Here is a 21,201-nt window from a genome sequence, read left to right on the forward strand (position 1 = left end):
ATATATCAGCTGAATTTATAATAGGTCTTTAAAAAACATACCTAACCCAGATCACATTTACAATGAAATAAAACCACTTACTTATTTTCCTTTTAGGATGCAAGAGATTTTGTTAAAATAATCTACCATGTATCTTTTGAAACAAATACTTGTGACTTAAAAACTAATGTCTCTCTTGATTTTTTTCCCCCTCGATATTGAGGATGTGTTAGAGGGGTTTAGGACATTGACTGCATAATCCTTAACTCAGGTTCTTAGAGTCCCCCAGTATGAAAGAGCATGGGTGAATGTTTATCCAGTGGGTTCCCTAGAGCAATTGGCGAACCAGAAGTAAAGGTGCTGGATTCTCTCCTGGAAGAGAATTCCCAAGATTTTTAAATACTTGGTAGTTCACAAGCCAGGCAGCCTCTGGACAGCATTTGTCTCTGGGCTAGTGAGCGCTTTGCTTTCATCCTGCCTGCCTCTGCAACCTCTTCTGTGATCTGGGCACAATGTGAGATGATTTCTCTATGTTATTCCTTTTGATTTACATAATATCCTTACAAGGAAGTCCTCCCAGTTTTCCAGACAAAGAAATGAAGGCTCCAAGAGCCGATAAGCATAGAGCTGGAATGTGAAATCTGCTTTGACTGGATCCAAAGTCTAAATTGCTGAGGCGCTGACCCTGAGTCTGGAGTGACCCTACCAAGGTATGTCACCCCCAGAAAGAGCAAGCTGAGAGCCAACTGTACAACAGTCTCTTCTATCTGTGGCATGTTTTAACTGACCAATGTGGCTATAATTTGGCCTTTCCCAAAATGAATTCATGAATTTCTTAGCAGGCCTCTTCTTGAGTGAGATAATCCACTTAAATATTTTTTAGTTCCAAAAAAAAAAAAAATATTTTTTAGTTCCATGTATTCACTGAAAACTTCCAGATCTGTATTTCCTGCCTCCCCCATTCAGGTCTCCCATAGCCTTTGTGCTTATTTTCTTCTAATCAGACTAACTGGTCTTGCTCACCAATGGGCTCCTCTGGCACATGCTTTCTCACTTGTTGCCAATACTGTCCACCCAGGCGCTCAAGCTAAAGACTTAAATACCATTCCTGTTCCTTCCCTTTTCCCCACCCCTCTACTACAAGACAAATCCCTTAAATCTTCATCCCTTTGACCCCCTAAATACTTTTTCATTCTGTCCTCTCCCTTCAATCCAGCCAGCATAGCTCTGGTTCAAGCCATTGTTAAGTTTTCTGAGGACAATCCCAGCAGATGATCCCTCCCTAAATGAGGGGTCTTTCTAGTTTTGTGCCCTCAGAGCCATCCTTCCCAACACAGCTGCTGGAGACAGATCTAAAAACGCAATCCAATTACATCAATTTGAGTGTAAGACCTTTCTCTGCTTATAGGATTGACTACAGGAAAAAAAGTTTAAGCTCACTAATCAGGCAGCTGTGGTCCTTTGGAGCTAGCCCCTTCCTCTCTCTGCACCCTTGCTTCACCAGCTTTGTGCTCCACAACACAGGTGTGCTCACAGACTCCCCGTATAAATAATGCAGGTGTTCATTTCTGTCTTTGTTCAATGCAGCCAACGTGCCTGGATTGTCCTGCTCTTGGCTCAGTGAATTCTCATTTATTTTTTTATTGAAGTATAGTTGACACATAATGTTAACGTTAGTTTCAGGTGTAAATTGGTTTGACATCATTTGAAAGTCATGTGAAATGACTAAAGAAAAAGATTGGCAATACAAAAATTAAAATAGCAAAATACACCATTAGCAAAGCTAAGATATATTGGAAGGTATATTTGCAACATATGTAACAGACTGTTTAATAGCCAGTTAATAAAGAGCTCTCAAAAATCACTAAGGCGATCAAACATAAACATGGATAAAGGATATCAATAGATAATTAACAGATGAAAAAATGCAAATGTTTAGTACACTTCAAAATACGTGCCTAGACTTTGTCTAATTGACCACAAAGAAATGCAAATTAAAATGAGATTCCATATTTTGCTTATCAGTTTGTCAAACACTAAAATATTGATAATATGTAATATTAAAGCGAGAGCACTGCTGAGGCACCTGGGTAACTCAGTTGTTTAAACATCCAACTCTTGATTTGGGCTAAGGTCATGATCTCAGGGTTGTGGGATGAAGCCCCAGGGCAGGCTCTACACTTGGAGGGGAGACTGCTTGAGATTCCCTCTCTCTCTCCCTCTGCCCTTCCTCCTCAACCCTGCTACCCACCCCCATGCTCATGCTCTCTTTTGTTCTAAAATCATAAAAAAATAAAAAAATAAAAAAAAAGGTACGAGCACTGTTATATACCTTTTTGGAAGGCTATTTGGCAGTAAAGATTTTAAATTACTGGTTGACTCCAGTAATTCCCTGTTGTAGAATTCCCTGTCTGTGTGCTCCCACCCCAAATACTTATAGAATATGTAAGAACAAATGTGGAAGAATAGTCATTACATCATTGGTAAAATCTAGATGCCGGTCTCAAGAAGGAAAGGTTATACTATAGAATAATCATTTAAAAGAATAAAGTAGAACTATGTGTTATCAATATGTATAATAGTGAAAAAAATACATGAAACGTGAAAAAAATGAAAAAATACATGAAAAAACATGAAAAAAAGTGTTATAAATATATATAATAGTTATCTATTTCTGTGTAACAAGCACCCAAACAGTAGCAGCTTAAAACAACAAACACTTATTTTAGAGTTTCTATACGAAACTATAGGAATCCAAGGAAAAAACTATATAGGAATCCAAAGATGGCGTAGCTGAATTGTTCTGGCTCAGGTTTTGTCATGACAATTCAGTTAGACTGTCACCAGGGTCTGCAGGTATCTGAAGCTCCCCTGGGGCTAATGAATCAGTTTCCAAAGTCACTCATGATTGTTAGTAGGCCTCAGATACCCACCATGTGGGACCTTCCACAGGTTGTCTGAGTGTCCCCTATGACATGGCATCTGGCTTCCTCCAGACTGACTGATAGAAAATTCAAGATGGGAGCTTCAGTGTGTTGTAACTTGATCTGAGGGAATGACACCATCACTTTGCTGTGTCTTATTGGTCACACAGACCAGCCCTGGTACAACTTAGGAGGGATTAACCAAAGGTCTGAATACAAGGAAGTAGATATCATGAAGGCTAACCAGCCCACAATATGGTTTTTTTTTTTTTAATTTTTATTTAAAGATTTTATTTATTTATTCATGAGAGACAGAGAGAGAGAGAGAGACAGAGACATAGGCAGAGGGAGAAGCAGGCTCCATGCAGGGAGCCTGACATGGGACTCGATCCCTGGTTTCCAGGTTCAGGCCCTGGGCTGAAGGCAGCGCTAAACCACTGAGCCACTCGGGCTGCCCATGTTTTTAAAATAGTAAATTAGGGGTGCCTGGATGGCTCAGTTAAATGTCTGCCTTCAGCTCAGGTCATGATCCTGGGAGCCTGGGATCCTGCTCCAACATTTTTATTTTATTTTATTTTTTTCAGCCCCAACATTTTTTTTAAAGAAGTATAAATATGTATAAATAGATAAGTAAGAAAAACTTGAAGGTTTGCATCAACAGCCAGCTCTGCCTAGTGGGGTTGGTGTGGGGTTAGGGGTGGGGAATACTGAAGGTAACATGTTCAGTTATTGTTACAAAGTTTGTTTTCCTTTTATATACTATAATGAGAATGGGTTACTCTTAAAAATAATGAAATAAAACCATATTTCCTTCTCCAGAATGTCTTCTCTGATACCTCTGGAAAAAGCTGACTTCATTGCCCTCTTTATTGCTCTTCTGTTTATGCCACAAGAACCCACTGTTGCATAAGCATCTCATGCATGGATTGTCTCACCTCTACCTGTGAATCCCTAAGACCTAAGATGTGGCTCATCTTTGAATTTTCTGTGGCTAACCAGCTGCCTGGCCCCGAATACTTGCTCTATATGTTTGCCAAATGAACGAACTAAAGGATTTATTTAATGCCATCAATATGTATTAAATAGCTCCAAAGATAATGGAGCTTGATACCTGTAGGTCAAACAGCTTTTTGACCTTCAGAGCTACATTCTTATTCAATTAACCTTGCTAAACACCGTATTCTTGTTTTTCCCATTTTTCTTTAGGAGCTTATCTAGTAAATTGGTGTGGGAGAGATGGTATTAAATTTTTTTTAAATGAAAGCCCTAATGGAAAAGAATTATATGCAATAAAGTGGAGAAAATGAACTGTTTCATGCCAATGTAGGTTTCAAGTATTAAGCTAAATTTTCTTGCCTAAATGAGAAGGGTAAGATAGCTGAATCAGCCCCAAATCTTTTACCTAATGTTAGTATCACAAATGGAAGCAATTATAATTGCTGGCAGAAATGAATCATTCCAAAACTAGGTCTATGTAGACAGTTCTTTATTGTATTCACTTAAGATGGCTTAAAGAAACCATCCTTTAATTGGAATGGTCCCCAGAAGCAGAAATCTGTTATTTGCTGATTTCTTTAAAAAGTTAATCTTCAAAGTTTTTTTTTTAAATCTGAATATACTTTGTTCATATGCTTATACTACACACATACACATAATGTGACCTGTGGCTTCATACCCCACTTCCTAAAGAAAGAACATCCCTTGAAAAACAGAGCCCATGGAACAGACAATAGTGTGTAACCATAGCTGTTAGCAACAAAAACGAAGAATTTCCCAGGGATCCAGAATCACGGGTTTCAGTACGTTGCTTTCCAGTGTTATTCCTGGAAAGTTGACACACTGAGCCGTTTGCAAACATTTTCTGCAGTCCGTATCCACCTGGGGGGACCAGGGAGGTGGCCCTCCTAGGCCCTGGGCAGGACTGGTTGAAACCTAGATCTCTCCCACCAACGCGAGCTCCCAGCACATGCAAAGCTGGCCCAGAATCAGGGCCGCAGCGATGCTGCCAATCCTTGATGTAAATTATTTTCCTGCTCTGGTAAAAATAATCGTGGCTTCAATATCCGGGCTGGAAGTGTGGCGCTCAGCACGGGGCGAGGGGTGGGGCGTATGAAGGAGAAAACAGTAGAATCAATAAAGAAATGGTTCCTGTGTATTAGTTGGTGCGGCGGCGGTTAAGGGTTAGGAGGTTGGGGTCCCGATGGGGGCGGGTGGGTAAGAAAAGTGAGCGGGAGGGAGAGGTGGTGCGCCCCAACTCCAAGCTCTCTTCCTCACTCCCGAACCCTGGCCACGTCCGTAATTTTAAAGTAGCGCGAAAACTCAACGGCGAGCGGCTTTTAGTGTGACCTCGGCTGGGCGAACCCCTTTACCGAGGCTGAGTTTCGGCGTCCGGGCGTCACTTTCCAGGGAAAAAATTCAGAGCGAAGGGTCACCAAAGCCTTATGCCCGCAGAAAATGAGAATCTCCTTTTTCCTCTTAGCCAGATGGAAAGTAAACAGCCCTCAGGTCCTGCAGGTCCCCGAGAGGTAAGAGGTAGGGGTCGTCTGCTCCCCAAAGGGGCCAACGACAGCCCCGCCGGCCGCGGTCGGCTCCGGGGTCCAGGAAAGCCACCCCCAGCGTCGCGCGGCCGGGGCGCCGGTGCCCGCCCCCGGGGCGCCCTCCCTCCGCTGCCCTTACGCCCCCTGCACCTCCCGGCGTGGCCCGGCCTCCCTCCCGCCCGCCCTGGGGCGCCCGCGCCTGGTGGTCCCCGAACGGCGCAGGGTGCTCCCTCCCGGGACTTCTGCTCTTGCGCTCAGTTCTCGTCTTTGCCCCACTTGGATCCAGCGCCCCTGCCTGCTGCCCCAGGCTCCGCGGACCGGAGGCCACGGCCCCCCCGCCCCCCAGGTCCGGCCCTGGAAGGCGCACGGACTGGGGGGCGCGTTGCTCGCGGCGGGGAGCGGCCAGCCTCCGCGCCCTAAAGCACGCCGCGGGGGGGGGGGGGCGCGGGCCGCGGGCTTCTCCGATGTGGGGGTGCTGGCGCCCGAGCCTCGGGGAGCCCCGCAGCCCGCTGGCACCGACTTTCCCCCCTTTCCTGGCTGGCAGCTGGACAAGGTCCCGCGGCTGCGCTGCGGGAGGGACGGCGGACGGAAAGGCGGCTGAAGCTCTGGCCCCGGGGCAGGGGGCGGGGGCGGGGGTACGGTGCTGGCACTTGTTGCGGCCAATAAACGCTGCTCCACCCCAGAGCGCTGCTGTTCCCAAAATCGAGCTGTGCGGGGATCCCTCGACCCGCCCTCCGGGGCTCGGAGCTGCACAGGAGAGGCGAGCGGGAGCAGCGGGCCCTGCGGGAGGCGCGGGGGCGGCGCGGGGGCCCGGGAGCTGCGGGTCCGCCGGCCTCGGGGGCCGAGCGTCCGCCCAGACCGGGAAACCGCGCGGGACACAGCCCGTCGCCGCTCGTCGCAGACTCACAAATCGCTGTCGCTAGGTTCCCGCCACTCCTCCCAGACCAGCCCCCCACCCCTGCCACTTTTCGGCGTCCCCCGCCCTCGCCATTGCCTCCCGGGAGCTGCGGGGCAGTCGGACGCGGAGCGGCCGAGCCGCGAGGACGCCTGGCGGGAGCTGCGCTCCGCGGGAGCCGGCGCCCCCTGCCCTCCGCCGCGGCCTGGGGCGGGCGCCCCGCCGCCCTCGCGCCGCCGCTCGCCGCCCTCCTCCCCGCCCTCCTTCCGCAGGTCCCGGAGCTCCGCCGCCAGCCGGGGCGGCGCGGCCGGCGCGATGCGGCAGCTGTGCCGGGGCCGCGTGCTGGGCATCTCCGTGGCTATCGCGCACGGGGTCTTCTCGGGCTCCCTCAACATCCTCCTCAAGTTCCTCATCAGCCGCTACCAGTTCTCCTTCCTGACCCTGGTGCAGTGCCTGACCAGCTCCACGGCGGCGCTGAGCCTGGAGCTGCTGCGGCGCCTGGGGCTCATCGCCGTGCCCCCCTTCGGCCTGAGCCTGGCGCGCTCCTTCGCGGGGGTCGCAGTGCTCTCCACGCTGCAGTCCAGCCTCACGCTCTGGTCCCTGCGCGGCCTCAGCCTGCCCATGTACGTGGTCTTCAAGCGCTGCCTGCCCCTGGTCACCATGCTCATCGGCGTTCTGGTGCTCAAGAACGGCGCGCCCTCGCCCGGGGTGCTGGCGGCCGTGCTCATCACCACCTGCGGCGCCGCCCTGGCAGGTGAGCTGGACCCGCGCCCGCCCCCGGCCCACCCTACCCCACCCGACACACGCGGCGGGGATCACTGAGTGCACGGCCCTCACTTCCAGATGGGGAAACCGAGGCAGAGAGAGGCTTGAAGGGTGGTTGCTCGGCTCGCGAACGGGACTTCTGAGGCCACGCCGTGCATTTCCCAGCGCTCCGACCTCCTCCCCCCGCCCCCCAGTCCCGGCTTCCGACCCCCGCCCCTGCCTACCCCGGGGGCGCCCTCTCCGCCATCCCCTCCCCTCCCCACCCCACCCCACCCCACCTCCCCTCTCCTCTCCTCCACGCGGCACTTCCTCCGGGAGGGGCCTGGGAACTGGAGTCCCCCGGCCGAGTCGGAGGGAGGGAGGGGGGCCCCGGACTTCCCCGGGTCACGCGGGGCGGGGGACGACGCAAGCCAAGCTCGAGCCGCAAGGGCTCGTGTGGGGTCTCGCGCCGCGCGAGGTGCCGAGGGAGCGAGGCAGAGCTTGAAGGGCTGGCCGGAGGGGAGACGGCGCCGACGGGAAGCCTTCGCACGCGCGCGGAGCGAGCGCGGCGCTCCCGGGGTTGGCGGACACTGGCTGGGGATCGCTCTTCCTGCCGGGGCCCCTCGAGGGGGTGCGGGTGCGGGTGCGGGTGCGGAGCGCCCCGGGGACCTCCCGGGCCTCGGTCTGGGACAGAGCGAGCCGGGCGCCTCCAACCTTGCCTCCCGCGGGGCGTTGGCCGAACTCGGCTCCTCCGTGTGTGTTACCCCCACGCGCAGAGCTGGGACGCGAACCCTGGGAACTCACCAACCCCACGCGTTGCCCCAGTGAATACCCCCCTCGCCAACCCGGTGTCTTCTCTGTTTCCCTCCTGCCCTGGCTCGGCGGTCCTCTCGGCGCTCCAGGAGCCGGCGACCTGACCGGCGACCCCATCGGGTACGTGGCGGGCGTGCTGGCCGTCCTGGTGCACGCCGCCTACCTGGTGCTCATCCAGAAGGCCAGCGCCGACACGGAGCACGGGCCGCTCACCGCGCAGTACGTCATCGCCGTGTCGGCCACCCCGCTGCTGGTCGTCTTCTCCTTCGCCAGCACCGACTCTGTCCGCGCCTGGGCCTTCCCGGGCTGGAGGGACCCGGCCATGGTCTGCATCTTCGTGGCCTGCATCTTGATCGGCTGCGCCATGAACTTCACCACCCTGCACTGCACCTACATCAACTCGGCCGTGACCACCAGCTTCGTGGGCGTGGTGAAGAGCATCGCCACCATCACGGTGGGCATGGTGGCCTTCAGCGACGTGGAGCCCACCTCTCTGTTCATTGCCGGCGTGGTGGTGAACACCCTGGGCTCCATCATTTACTGCGTGGCCAAATTCTTGGAGACCAGAAAGCAAAGCAACTACGAGGACCTAGAGACGCAGCCCCGGGGGGAGGAGGCGCAGCCAGGTGGAGATCAGCGGCCCTTCGTCATGGAGGAGCTGCCCGCGGAGGATGGAGACGGCGGCGGGTCACAAGGTGGCAAGGGAGCAGGTGGCTTCACTCCCAAGAGTGGGCAGGAGGCAAGGGGCAGCCCCAGAGGAGGCCCGCGGGCGGCTAGGAGTTCGCAGGTCACGGACGGCCCCCAGGAAGTGAGCAAGAGGTCACTGAAGGATGCTTACCTCGAAGTGTGGAGACTGGTTAGGGGAACCAAGTACGTGAAGAAAGATTATTTGATAGATAACGAGGAGTTACCCAGTCCCTGAAAAGGAAATGCATGTATGTATATATGTACATACACTTGTTTTATATGTTAGAGATGACGTATTTTGATGAGGGGCCACACGATTTTATTCTTTGAGGAGTGGGGAAGGGAAGCAAAGAAGGAAGCTGGGCTGACAGCCACAGAATTAGCACCTGTGTGAATTATTCAGCGTGATTTTCCCTGAGGCGTGGCAGAGACAAACAAATGTGAAGGTGCTTAGGGAAGGGAATTTTATGTCTTTGTTACCATAACCAAATGTCTGCATGTACTAAGAGTTCCTCTACCCAGCCCCTCCAGAGAGGGAGTACAGACAGGATGACCGCACTTAATAAGCTCAACGAGGACATACCCCGGTGCATCTTCAGTGATAGCTACGACTACAGATCTTATGGCCAGCTGAGCAAGAGTATCTTATTGAAATCATATATATATATACACACACACACACACACACACATATATATGTATATATGTGCATATAATATATGTATGTGGGCATATACACATATATTATACACACATCTATATACTGAATTGATGTTTACTGTTTCTAGTCATCTGAAATATGTTTACTCTAATTTTTCTTCACTTTTTAAAAAATAAGTACTCTATTATTCTATTATATATTGGTAGAAAATGTTAAAGCTATTTTGAATATATGAGTTCTTAGCTTTAAACCTGAAGCTTAAAGTTGGCTTTTAGTAATTATAAAAATGTTTTAAAGGTTGTTTAGGTTCGTTGCTTCATCATATTTATTATTGAATGCCATAACCTTTTGAAAAGCCAGTTTTGCTGTGTCCAGTATTTTTTCAAGCAAATGCAAAGGCTGAACAATAATTCGGTCTTAAGCCCAAATAGAAGTGAGACCATTCAGTTGAGCTAGCTCTTTCGAGTCACGCTGCACATCCCAAGCCCTGTTTCAAAAACTGCAACTGCTATATTCACTTTATGATATTTTTCTATCTTAAATTTGTCAAAATAAAAGTATGAGTCGATCTGCTAAAAGATACGGTGTTATAAATTTGTTTTAGACACATTTGTGTTCTGTCGTGGCTGGGTAGCTTGCCTTGGTCTTTAGTGTGTGATGTCTGGTTTCTCTTATGGAGGGGCCACCCCATTGAGACTTTCTTAAGTTAGCATGGCAGTTTACTTTAAAACAACAACAATAATGACCACAAAAGCATCCTCATTTTCCGGTCAAGAACACCTTTATAAAGTAAAATAAAATACTGCCTCACGCTGCAGTAAGAAAGCCAACCACAGCTGGCATCAGTTGATATGGAGCCTGAGATGAAATAGAAGAGGGCACCCAGAGGGACGTCGTACTTTCAGCTCCCTCCAGAGAGGTAATTTGAGAGAAGGCACTTTTATTATTTGCCAGCATGTTCCCGAGACTCTCAGATGGTAGTATTCTATATTTTTCTGTATTTTTCAAAAAACAAAGTAAAAAGCAAAGTCAAAAAATGAAAGTTTCAGCTTCATCGGTTTGGCTTCATGAGCCGGTGAGCAAGTGTAATGTGGTGCTTTGTGACTGGTGCTGGTTGCGTGGGCAGTTCGTCATTTCCACAGGTGCCTCTACAAGCCATTTGGGATGTATGAGCCCTAATATGTCTGTAGTTAAAAATGGTTGGCTAGGGCTATTATGACCTCTTTAAAGATAAGAATTAATTTTGAGGTCAACAGGCCAGGAGACCACATCCTGTTGCACCTCTGTGAAGCAGAATTAATGAAAGATGGCAAAGCGGAATAAAGTATATCATTTTTTGTTAATACCATTGTCAGAGCAATGGAGAGCATGATTGGCTTTCGCTGTAGAAATTCCCTTTTGGCCAAAACTGTGGGTTTGCTTTTGTTGCAAAAGAATGAACTCTTTCCTCTCAACAAACGTGTAGAGACACTATCACTTAGAGAGAAACAGGACCAAGAAGATATATATTTATATTTATATAATTTATATAAATTTACATATAGATAAGCAGGACCTAGAAGTTCATATCTCTATTCTTTCTATCAATCAATCATCTATCTGTCATCTGTCTCAGAGAGAGAGGTTAGGGAATTGACATTTGTGGGGGTTGGCAAGTCTCAAATCTGTAGGGCAGGTTGGCAGGTGGGAAACTCAGGTAAGGTTTTTGTGTTGCAGTCTTTTTTTTTTTTTAAAGATTTTATTTATTTATTCATGAGAGACACACAGAGAGAGGCAGAGACATAGGCAGAGGGAGAAGCAGGCTCCCTCGGGGAGCCCGATGTGGGACTCGATCCCAGGACCTTGGGATCATACCCGGAGCCAAAAGCAGACGCTCAACCACTGAGCCACCCAGGCGTCCCTTGTGTGGCAGTCTTGAGGCAGAATTGCTTCTTCTGCAAACCTCAGTCTGCTCTGAAGTCCTTCCACTGATTAGATGAGGCTCACTCACATTATGGAGGGTTACCTCTTTTATTCAAAATCTACGGATTGTAAATATTAATCAAATCTACAAAACAATTTGAAAGCAACCACTAACCTACTGTGTGAGCAAACAACTGGGGACCACAGCCTGGCCAGGTTGTCACATAAAAGCACCCATCACAGGCACTTATGGAGGGAGGGGATAGAGGGGAGTGTGCAAAGGTAGCAAAAACCTGGGGAGAGCAGAAGTAGACGTTCTGTCGACCCATTGGCTTGGACAAAGCTTGGTGTCTGTGCATGGCTGAAGGAAGTAAGTCATAAGGCAGGGCAGGATGTGAGTCAGTCCTGGAGCTCAGCCACAGGCGAGCATGAGCAGGTGGCAAGCATTGCCTGGCTTCCAAATCCTTCTTCCACTGCCAGTAGCACTTAGGCCCACCTACAGACTACAGATTTTGGGCTCTGCCATGGTCCAGTGGGAATGAAGTTTCTGAGGCATTCCAGGATATTCAGTGGGAGGGACTCAAAATGGAAGTCACCACTGTTGCTTGAGTGACCCAGTCCTTGTGCCCTACTTCAGACAACTTGGAGTCTCCTTCTCTCTGAGATTATGTCCTCGCCTTGCATGTAACTGGGTGTCTGGTCCCTGCCCTGATAATCTGTTCCTCTAGCAATTCTGCAGAATGGAGGCCCTGCCTCACACTCACTTGCTATTTCTTGACTGGAGTTTGTGTCTGTGGAGCACAGCATGATGTCAGACGGACCTTCTCAACGCTGACCCTGCTGCTGGCCTCATCCCCTAAATGCTGTTTAGCCCTCTCTTATGATTTGAGTCATAGATCATCCAAAATACTGGGGGAGTCATTCCCCAGAATGTGCAGGTGAGAGGGTGTGTGTGTGCTGCTGCGGATGGCTGAGCAGAGCTCAAGCAGCGGCCTAAACTTCTGCAAGACTAGCCATCCTGCAAACAAAAAAGTGCTGTCAGAGGGCCTAAGCATCTGTGGGATAAATAGTGATGCTTCATGGAGCCAAAGCTGGGTGAAACTTACGAGTCCTCAACTGACTGATGCCTTTTTTTGCACTTTAGTTTGGAATGTTTCTGTTGATATGTTGTTTTGGGGGGCATATCCACTCTGTTGATGAGCCCATCAAAGTCATTCTTCATTTCTATCACAATGTTTTGGTATTTGGAACTCCTAGCATTTTCTTTCTATTGTTTTTAAGAGTTTCCATCTCCCTGCTTCACCTGGCCATCTGCTCTTGAATGTTGTCTGCTTTTTTCGTCTGATTCATCAGCACTTTAGTTGTAGTTGTTTCAAATTCCCTGTCTGATCATTCCAAAGCCCGTGTCCTGAGTCTTGTTCTCATGTTTGCGTTGTCTACTTAGACATGTTTTGTTCTTGCTGCTCAACATGCCTTATCATTTTTGTTTGTTTGTTTGTTTGTTTGTTTTGGAAAGCCAGATGATGTGTGGGATAACAGGACCTGAGGTAAATCAGCTTCTAGTATGAGATTTCATGTTAATATGGCTACAAGGTGCTCTGTTTGATGTTTGCTGAAACCATGGGTGTCAGAGGCTTCAAATTCTTCCAGTGTCCTTGCTTTTATTTCTTTGCTGTCTTTGGGCTTCCTCCTTAGAGTGTGATGCACCTCAGAACTTTCAGCTGCAATCCACTCTCATCATATCGGAGCATTACTGGTGTGCTGGTAAATGGTAGCAGAGGGAAAGTGTTCTACAATCTTATTATGACATCTCAGTCTTTTAGGACATTTAACCTATGTCCCTGGGTTGTGACCTTCACAACTTTTTCTTAGTCTTTCTTTTCTTTTTTCTCCCTGTAGATGAGACAGGAAGGCCAGAGAGGCCTACAGTGGGAGAAAGGAGAAATTCTTTCCCTGGGATGGGGTAAGGCTCTGGTGAGTCTTTGCTTCTGAAGAGTAGGATTTTGTTATGAGAACAGTCTAGGCATATTTCACAATGATTACTCTTTTCCTGCCTCTGCCAGAGTGCCAGGGTTTCCTGGAAGTCAAACCCATGAAGTGTGGGTGCCCCCCTCTGGGGCCCTAGGAGTTTCTCACCGTCATGATAGTTCATATCCAGCCTGCGGGAATTCATAACATTTACTATTTAAGTGTTTTTACCAGTTACAGTTCTAATGGCTTCTGCTTCAGGTAAAGTCTGCTGTAACTCCCTGGATTCACCTGTCTATCCAGATCTGGGGCTGGCAGCTCACCTTGCAACTGCAATTCTCCCATGGGTTCTTGAAAAGACATTTATTTTCAGTCGGTTGATCATTTTCTTGTAAAAATTAGAGTTACAACTTCCAAACTCTTGACATGTTACAGCTGGAACCAGAAGTCTTGCCTACAGACTTTTGAAAAGCCTGCTCAATTTCTGTGAAGACAGAAGTTGTGAAGGGAAGCTAGACATTCCTAAGGAAGGTTCCAAAAGAAAATAAAAATATCCCAGACTGCTGGCCCTTCTTCTAACTCCTGGCCCCCCTCACCTCAAGTTGAATGCGGAGCACTCCTGCACCCAAGCCGTGGTGACAGCTGCATGTGAGCGTGAGCAACTTTCAAGTCCAAGTGCATTGTGAGCAAGAGTCCATGCACATTCATACTGGTGTGTCCTGGCAATTGTCATTAGTATCAACCCCCCCTCTCCATTTTGGGGTGCTTCGCTTCTACATAACGGAAATTTCTTCTACTTTTGGGTTGTATTTGACCATGTTTCCAACTACCTACAATGAAACCCATGACTTTCATGTTAATCTCTGGGGATAATTGCTGACCTGACTCATCTGTTGCCTCCATCCCTAGATACCATGGTTTGTCTGCCAGGCTGGACTTCATTATAGCATCTGCTGAAGTGGTACCTTCTCCCTGGCCACACCCATCACCACCCCTTACACACATAACAATTCCGGGTATATTCCTCTCCAAATCTGTCCTGTCCTGTTCCTGGGAGAAGATAGCAGGGCTGGAAGAAAGCTGGTGAGCAGAGCAGAGTAGAATGCAGGATAGCAGGAGGCAGGGCTGGTAAATGAACTCCCAGATCTCCCTTGGGGAACCATCCCCTCTCCACTTCTGGGTTCCTGTAATTCAGATACTGTTGATTCCATCCTTTTACCCTTGGCGTGTGGTCCAGCCAATCCAATCAAAGCGTTTCCTCTACTTGGAAGCACAATTAGTTCAGGCATGGGAGCTGGTCAGAACTGACGACGTGCAAGGGTACTTTTGGAAAGACTTCAGTTGTGTGTTTTTTTCTTACTAGACTTGAACCTAGGAGGATGGGGTGGGGTGGGGCAGACGTGCTGCTGCCATCTCGCCACAAAGAAAAGATATAACAGAAAGGAAACAATACAGAGTCCAAGTAGACCACAGAGGTAGAAAGAGAGAGAAACTGAGTTTTGGTGACTTCATGTGGCCCTGAAATTAAGCTTTCACTTGAGTTAGCACTATTCCTCAGATTGTCAGTTCCATTCAGCAAAGCCTTTTGTTGTTGTCATTATTTGCTTTTGTCATTTCAAGTTGGGATTTTTGCCGCTTATAACCCAAAGAGTCCCAAATGACACAAACATAAATTAACGGTTCTCAGCCAACAGGGAGAGTAAAGGACCAAAAGAGGTTGTTTATTGGCTTTGGTTTTGTTTTTGATTTTTCACCACACAAGCTGTGCCGTCCTGCCCTCCAGTAAGGATTAGATAGGCCTCCCAGGTCTCTGGCAAATTACCCTCTAGCATGTGTGTATCCCCGATGGTCTTAAACAACCCAGGTTAGATCTATCACCTTTCTCTTCAGTTTACAATTCAGTTGAGTCCTATATTCATTGTTCACAAATTCACTGATATTAGGAGAATTTGTGTATTGCAAACTGTTATAAAGAATACTACTTGATGCCTTTACTGTAGTGCTTACTGGGGCCCTTGGGTGGCTCAGTCAGTTAAACGTCTGTCTTCGGCTCAGGCTATGATCTCAGGGTCTTGGGATTGAGCCTGGTAGGGCTCTCTCCTCAGTGGGGAGTCTGTTTCTCCTTCTCCCCATCCCGCTCTTGCTCTCTCTTTCTCTCTGTCCCAAATAAATAAAATCTTTTTTAAAAATTTAAAAATGTAGTGCTTACTATTTGCTAGGTGAGGTTCTAGTGTTTTACAAGTTCTAATTCATTTCATTCCCACAACATCCCTATAGGTTTGCATTAATATTATCTCAATCCTACAAAGGGTGAACTGAGGTATGGAGATGCTGAGTAACTTGCCCTGATCTCAGAGCTGGTAACCTGTACATCTGGGTTCACATGTGGACACAGGCTGGCTCCAGTGCTCATAAGTTTCACTGCCAGTCAGACACCATGAGGCTGAAGTGGTGATGAACAGCTGTAGTGCTTGTTGACCTTGCCACTCAGTGGGGAGCCTGCCTCTATCCCTAATTCTTTTCTGCTGATTCAACTTTATTTCTAGAACAACCAATATATGTGTGTATGTATAAATCATTTTCTGTTTGTGAGCACTAAGGGACCCAGAAAACAGTTGAAGAGCAAAGAAAGGCTCAGTTGCTATTATAACAGAATCCCCAGGCTACCCAGCCTTTTGGGTCAATCTATCTCTTAATATTCAAATAAAATAACTCATTCTTCACCTTAGATATAACCTCGGGATTTACAGACCTTCGCAGGTGTTCCTGAGGATTCACTGGATATGCTCAGGGAAGCTGATTATTTCTTGCACCCAGCTGCTGTGTTGATCACTTAAAGAAAAAAAAAACCCAAACAACTTTATTGAAATACAATTTACATACCATGAAATTTGTTCACTTTAAGTGCACAATAGTCTTTAGTATGTTTTTAGAATTGTACAATCATTACCACTAGAACATTTTCATCATTCCAAAAAGAAGTCCTGTAGCCATTAGATAGAAGTCACTAGCCATTCGTCCCCAGTCCCCCCAGCCCCCAGCCATCACTAATCTGCTTACAGCCTCCGTGGATTTGCCTATTCTGGACGGAGGCTTCTTGCTAGCCTGAGAGTGTTTATTCAGACTGCTTTTCCCAACTGGCTCCTGCACTCCCGTTTTTACACAAGGTATTGCTACTATGAAGTTGGCATTGAGACGCAGTTGACAAGATTTACCGAATGCTTGAAGCTACCTATCATAAGGGCATTTCAGTGTAGAAAGGAACATTTGAAAGTCACTATCAGAGGTCCCTGCTCTTGGAGTCCCTGAGCATCCCCCTCTCTCTCCTGGGGCGCTGCCTACTGCTGTGTGGCAAGGCCCTCCCCTCTCAGAACAGTCCCATTTCCCAGAGGAAAAGACTTAAGTCTCCCAGTTCCTTGTTTTCTCAATATTTTTCTCAAGAAGTAACTGGAGGGAACAACTGTTCTATACAATAAAAAAGCAATCATTCTCCAGTATGATTCACTACTTCTTAGAATGTGGAAAAGCCAGCTTTATTAGAATATCTTCCTTCTAGTGTTCCACTTCAGGGAGAGAAGGAGAGGGAGAAAGTTATTCTGGAAAATTTTATAACTAATGCAAAGTTGGTTGCCTGCCCACCTGTCATCCCCCTGCCCCCTATCTCATTCTTCTTTACACAGAGAACTCTAAATTTGTTCAGATAAAGGCAGCAAGTGCTTAGGGAAAGTGGACCAACCTCCTAGCAGATTAGGCATCATTTTTCTAAAGCCATCATGGTGGACTCACATCTCTTTGCCAATCACTGTTTTGGGGGTGGGCCTGTGACCCCAGCTAGTGAAAGACATGAATAAACGTGCAAGGGAAGCATTCTGGGCAAGTTCTCTATAAGAGGAAACTCCCTTTATCCTGCCTTTGCATGCAGTTGGTAAGGATGTGATGTCTGAAAGTATGGTAGTCATTTTGCAACTAGAGTGGACACAATCTTAAGGATGAAGGGCAATTTGATGAGGAAGCAAGAAGAATAAGGGAAACAGGGGCGCCCGGGGTGGGGGTGGGGGGGTCAGTCAGTTAAGTACTCCACTCTTGACTTTGGCTCAGGTCATGATCTCAGAGTCGTTAGATAGAGCCCTGCCTGGGGCTCCATGCTCAGCAGGGAATCTGCTTGAAAGATTCTCTCCCTCTCCCCCCATCATGTACAAGTGTGTGCACTCTCTCTCTCTCAAATAAATAAATGAATCTTAAAAAGAAATGAATGACAGAAAGAGCCTGTTCACTGATTCCTTCATTTTATTGTTGAATTAACAACAGTAGAACTGCCTCTGTCCATACTTCTTATTATAGGGGAAAAAAAATCCTATTCTAAAGTCACTTTTAGTTGGGCATTCTTTTTCTTTCAATCAAAAGCTTCCCAACTGATATAATATCGACTTGAAAATTAATTTTGCTTTAAAAAGAAAATGTACTTGAAAAGTAAAACTATTTTGTACCCATTGCAACACTAGTTTTCATCCATCTATCTATCCATTATCTATGCATTGACTCAACAAATGTGTTAAGACTATATCACATACCAATTTCTCAACAGTCTATTTCCTCTTTTTAATATTTCTGTATAATGTATGTAATTAGTGGTTTTATATACATGAAGAATTATGTCCAAAAGGGCTGGAGTGATGATAAAGACTCACTGAACATTCCTTGAAAGGGCAATATAAACCCTAAAGATTATCTTCTGGGTATGTCTGGGTTGCTCAGAGGTTGAGCATCTTGCCTTTGGCTCAGGGCATGATCCCAGGATCCTGGGATCAAGTCCCACATTAAGCTCCCTGCATGGAGCCTGCTTTTTACTGCCTGTGTCTCTGCCTCTGTCTCTCTCAGTCTCTCTCTCTCTCTGTGTCTCTCATGAATAAATAAATAAATAAATAAATAAATAAACAAATAAATAAATAAATAAATAAATAAATAAAATCTTTAAAAAGATTATCTTCTGAAGTTTATCTGAAAGACCAAACTGGGCAATGCTCCCCATGGTCACCAAAATTTTAAATATTAACCAGAAACCCCATACAAATGATCCAAAGAGGGTGCTTGGGTGGCTCAGTTGGTTAAGCAGCTGCCTTCCGCTCAGGTCATGATCCCAGGGGTCAGGGATTGAGCCCCGCATTGGGCTCATGGATAGGCATGTCACTAGGACTTCTGTAGAAGACAGAACACTTGTTATGGACTGAATGCGTGTGGGTCCCCCCTGCACCTATTCATGTGAAATCCTCATACTCAATGTGATGGTATTTGGAGATAGGGGCCTTTGGAAAATAATTAGGTCCTGAGAGTGAGGCCCTCATAAGTGGGACTGGTGACTTTATAAGAAGAAACAAGTGAGCTAGCCTCTTTTCTCTGCTCTCTGCCATGTGAGGGTACAAAGAGGTAACGGCTATTTGTAAACCAGGAATCGAGCACATGCCAGACACGGATCTGCCAACTGACCTTGATTTTGGACTCCCAGCCTCCAGAATTATGAAAAATTCCTGTTGTTTTTAAGCTACCTCCAATCTGCAGTATTTCGTTATGATAGCCCAAGCAGTAGAAGACAAAGATTTAGATAAATATCTTCAGTGGGGACTCGGTTTTCCCCAGGCATTCCTTCTCCCTTCTTCCTCTCAGTACTGGAGTGCCCTGTGCTTCAGCTGGGCATCTGCTGCTTACCTTGGACTACTCTCCTATCTCTCTGTAGTCAGCTGCAGCCAACGGAAAGTGAAGGAAAGGGGTGTGGAGAATGTTCATATCACTTTGTTACAAGAAACTTGCTTGTTGATGAAAAAGCTTTGGACTGGATAATGCAATTATCCAATTTAAAAATTGTAAAAATGGCAAATTTTATGTTTTATATATATAACTCAGGTTGCTGTAACAAAGTACCACAGCAGGTGGCTTAAACAGCAAACATATTATCTATCAGTCCTGGAGTGCAAGTCCCAGAGCAAGTCCCAGAGCAAGGTGCCAGCATGATGAGAACCTGCTTGCTGGCTTGTAAATAGTCACCTTCTCACTGTGTCCTTTCAAGGCCAAGAGAGAGTTCTGGGCTCTTCATACCCTTATAAGGGCACTGATTTCACTTGGGGTCCTCACCCATGACCTCATCCAAATCTAGTCACCTCCCAAAAGTCCCACCTCCAAACATTACTGCATCTGGGATTAAGATCTCAACATCTAAATTTTGGGAGGACATTTTCTGTCCATAGCAATGTTTTATCATGATTTTGAAATGAATAATGAATTATACCAAAATCCATTGAAATGGGCACTACATGGGTGAATTATGTGGAACATGAATGATGTCTCAAAAAAGCTTTTGTGGGATCCCTGGGTGGCGCAGCGGTTTGGCGCCTGCCTTTGGCCCAGGGCGCGATCCTGGAGACCCGGGATCGAATCCCACATCGGGCTCCCGGTGCATGGAGCCTGCTTCTCCCTCTGCCTGTGTCTCTGCCTCTCTCTCTCTCTCTCTGTGACTATCATAAATAAATAAAAATTAAAAAAAAAAAAAAAAGCTGTTGTAAGAAAGTGGTAAGAAACCTACTGTCCTTTCCTTCCTCTCTTTCCAGCCTCATGACTCACTCCACTGTAGATGTGGCACTAGCCCGGCTGTGACAGAGCTCAGGGATGTCGGAGCGCACTCAGAACGAGGGCCCTGAATGATCCCGTGAGCCAGAGTTTCTGCCACTAACCCTACCCCTCCTTTCAGGCTACTGCAAGAGAGAAGTTGAGCTTTTTCCTCAGGGTTCCTTGTAGTTCAGCAGCTTGGCCAGTATTCTAAGCAAAACACTGCCACTCACTTCACACACTGAGAAAGATCATGAATGAGAAACAAGAGGCAAGGATGGAAGGCCGCGTCTTGCTCTCTTTCTTCCACTTCTTCCTCCGTCATCTTGACCAACACTCGGCTTATAACTGGTGATGTGCCAGGATTCCACACGTCCTGTACCTGCTGTTTTTAATTTATAGAACTGCTGAAGGCACAGTATTGTATATAAGAATAAGCTACACTATTCAATTTTTTTCATTGATTTCATTAAAGAGCTGAGAGTGTTTCTGTGAGGACAATATTCTATAGCAGAACTCAAGTAAGAATTTGTTTGTGGGTGAACCAAGATAGTGGCTCCCGTGGATCTGGAGTTGAAGAAGACCTTCACAGAACTTCAAACCAAAGTTACTGACACTCAACAGAAGGTGAAGCTTGCAGACATACAGATTGAACAGCTGAACAGAACGAAAAAGCATGCACATCTTATACAGATTATGACTTTGGTAGATGAGACTAACATGTCTGAAGATGTAGGAAGAATGTTTATTCTTTAGTCCAAGGAGGTAATTCACAGCCAACTGTTAGAGAAACAGAAAATAACAGAAGAAAAAATTAAAGAACTAGAACAGAAAAAATTCTACCTGGAGCGGAGTGTGAGGGAAGTTGAGGATAACATCTGGGAGATGCTGATGACACAAAAGGCACAGTAGGAAATATCCAGCCGAAGCTTCCTGCCCCCTCCTATTCCTGGCAAGGGCAGGTGGGGGACCCATGTGGAGAAAGAAACTTCTCTTATGCCCTGATGGACTTTTTATTTGGATGATCTTATAACCCTGTGTTTTCTACTTCACCATGATACCCTTTCAGACCCCAGTTCTCTATTTTTTATCCTGGCTCTGTCTGCCACTCCTGTCCAGAACACTTTTCTCCCCTGGGGGTGAGTCACAAACTCCCAGGAGAGGGAAGATGGGAGCCAGGACAGATAGGGGAGCTCTGCCCAAGCCTATTAACTAGTTATGCTCTTTAGACCAATAAAAGGCATGTGTTCCCCCAGTCACTATAAAAAAAAAAGAAAGAATTTGTTTGTGGTTTATGCCAACAGTCAATTTATTATATCAGCTATGTTCTAAAGAGCAAAAACAATTTTCCCCTAGCTGTCTGAGTAATGCCTATTTGTCATTTGTTTCTTTTATTTCACTGCAGAAAAGATTTTAGAACATGAAAGCAAAAGGAAAGAAGTCATTGTTTTCATCAAATTCCTTCTCAAATTGTAAACAAATTCAGTAGATCTT

The 21,201-nt window shown here is 46.9% G+C and overlaps 2 protein-coding genes and 1 pseudogene across 2 annotated transcripts in view; all 3 read left to right on the forward strand.

Moving 5' to 3' along the window:
- The window catches only part of PEX7 (peroxisomal biogenesis factor 7), an 86,283-nt gene extending 82,072 nt beyond the window's left edge, over positions 1–4,211 (forward strand). The window contains exon 10 of the mRNA XM_025422380.3: positions 3,723–4,211. Coding sequence (XP_025278165.1) covers positions 3,723–3,755 — 33 coding nt within the window. The 3' untranslated portion in view covers positions 3,756–4,211. The remainder of the gene's footprint in view (positions 1–3,722) is intronic.
- A 2,406-nt stretch (positions 4,212–6,617) lies between these two features.
- Positions 6,618–9,820, forward strand: SLC35D3 (solute carrier family 35 member D3). Its single transcript, XM_025422382.3, has 2 exons — positions 6,618–7,089; positions 7,982–9,820. The coding sequence occupies exons 1-2, from the start codon at positions 6,651–6,653 to the stop codon at positions 8,812–8,814; spliced, it is 1,272 nt and encodes a 423-aa protein (XP_025278167.1). The 5' UTR covers positions 6,618–6,650; the 3' UTR covers positions 8,815–9,820.
- LOC112643444 (prefoldin subunit 1-like) lies at positions 9,129–20,619 on the forward strand (annotated as a pseudogene).
- Positions 20,620–21,201: the final 582 nt, after the last annotated feature.

Source organism: Canis lupus, chromosome 1 (genome assembly GCF_003254725.2).
Source record: "Canis lupus dingo isolate Sandy chromosome 1, ASM325472v2, whole genome shotgun sequence".
Classification (NCBI taxonomy): domain Eukaryota; kingdom Metazoa; phylum Chordata; class Mammalia; order Carnivora; family Canidae; genus Canis; species Canis lupus.

Coding starts and splice junctions, on each gene's coding strand:
- SLC35D3 (XM_025422382.3), top strand. CDS start 6,651: ATGCGGCAGCTGTGCCGGGGCCGCGTGCTGGGCATCTCCGTGGCTATC. Junction 7,090..7,981: donor CTGCGGCGCCGCCCTGGCAG/GTGAGCTGGACC, acceptor TCGGCGCTCCAG/GAGCCGGCGACCTGACCGGC.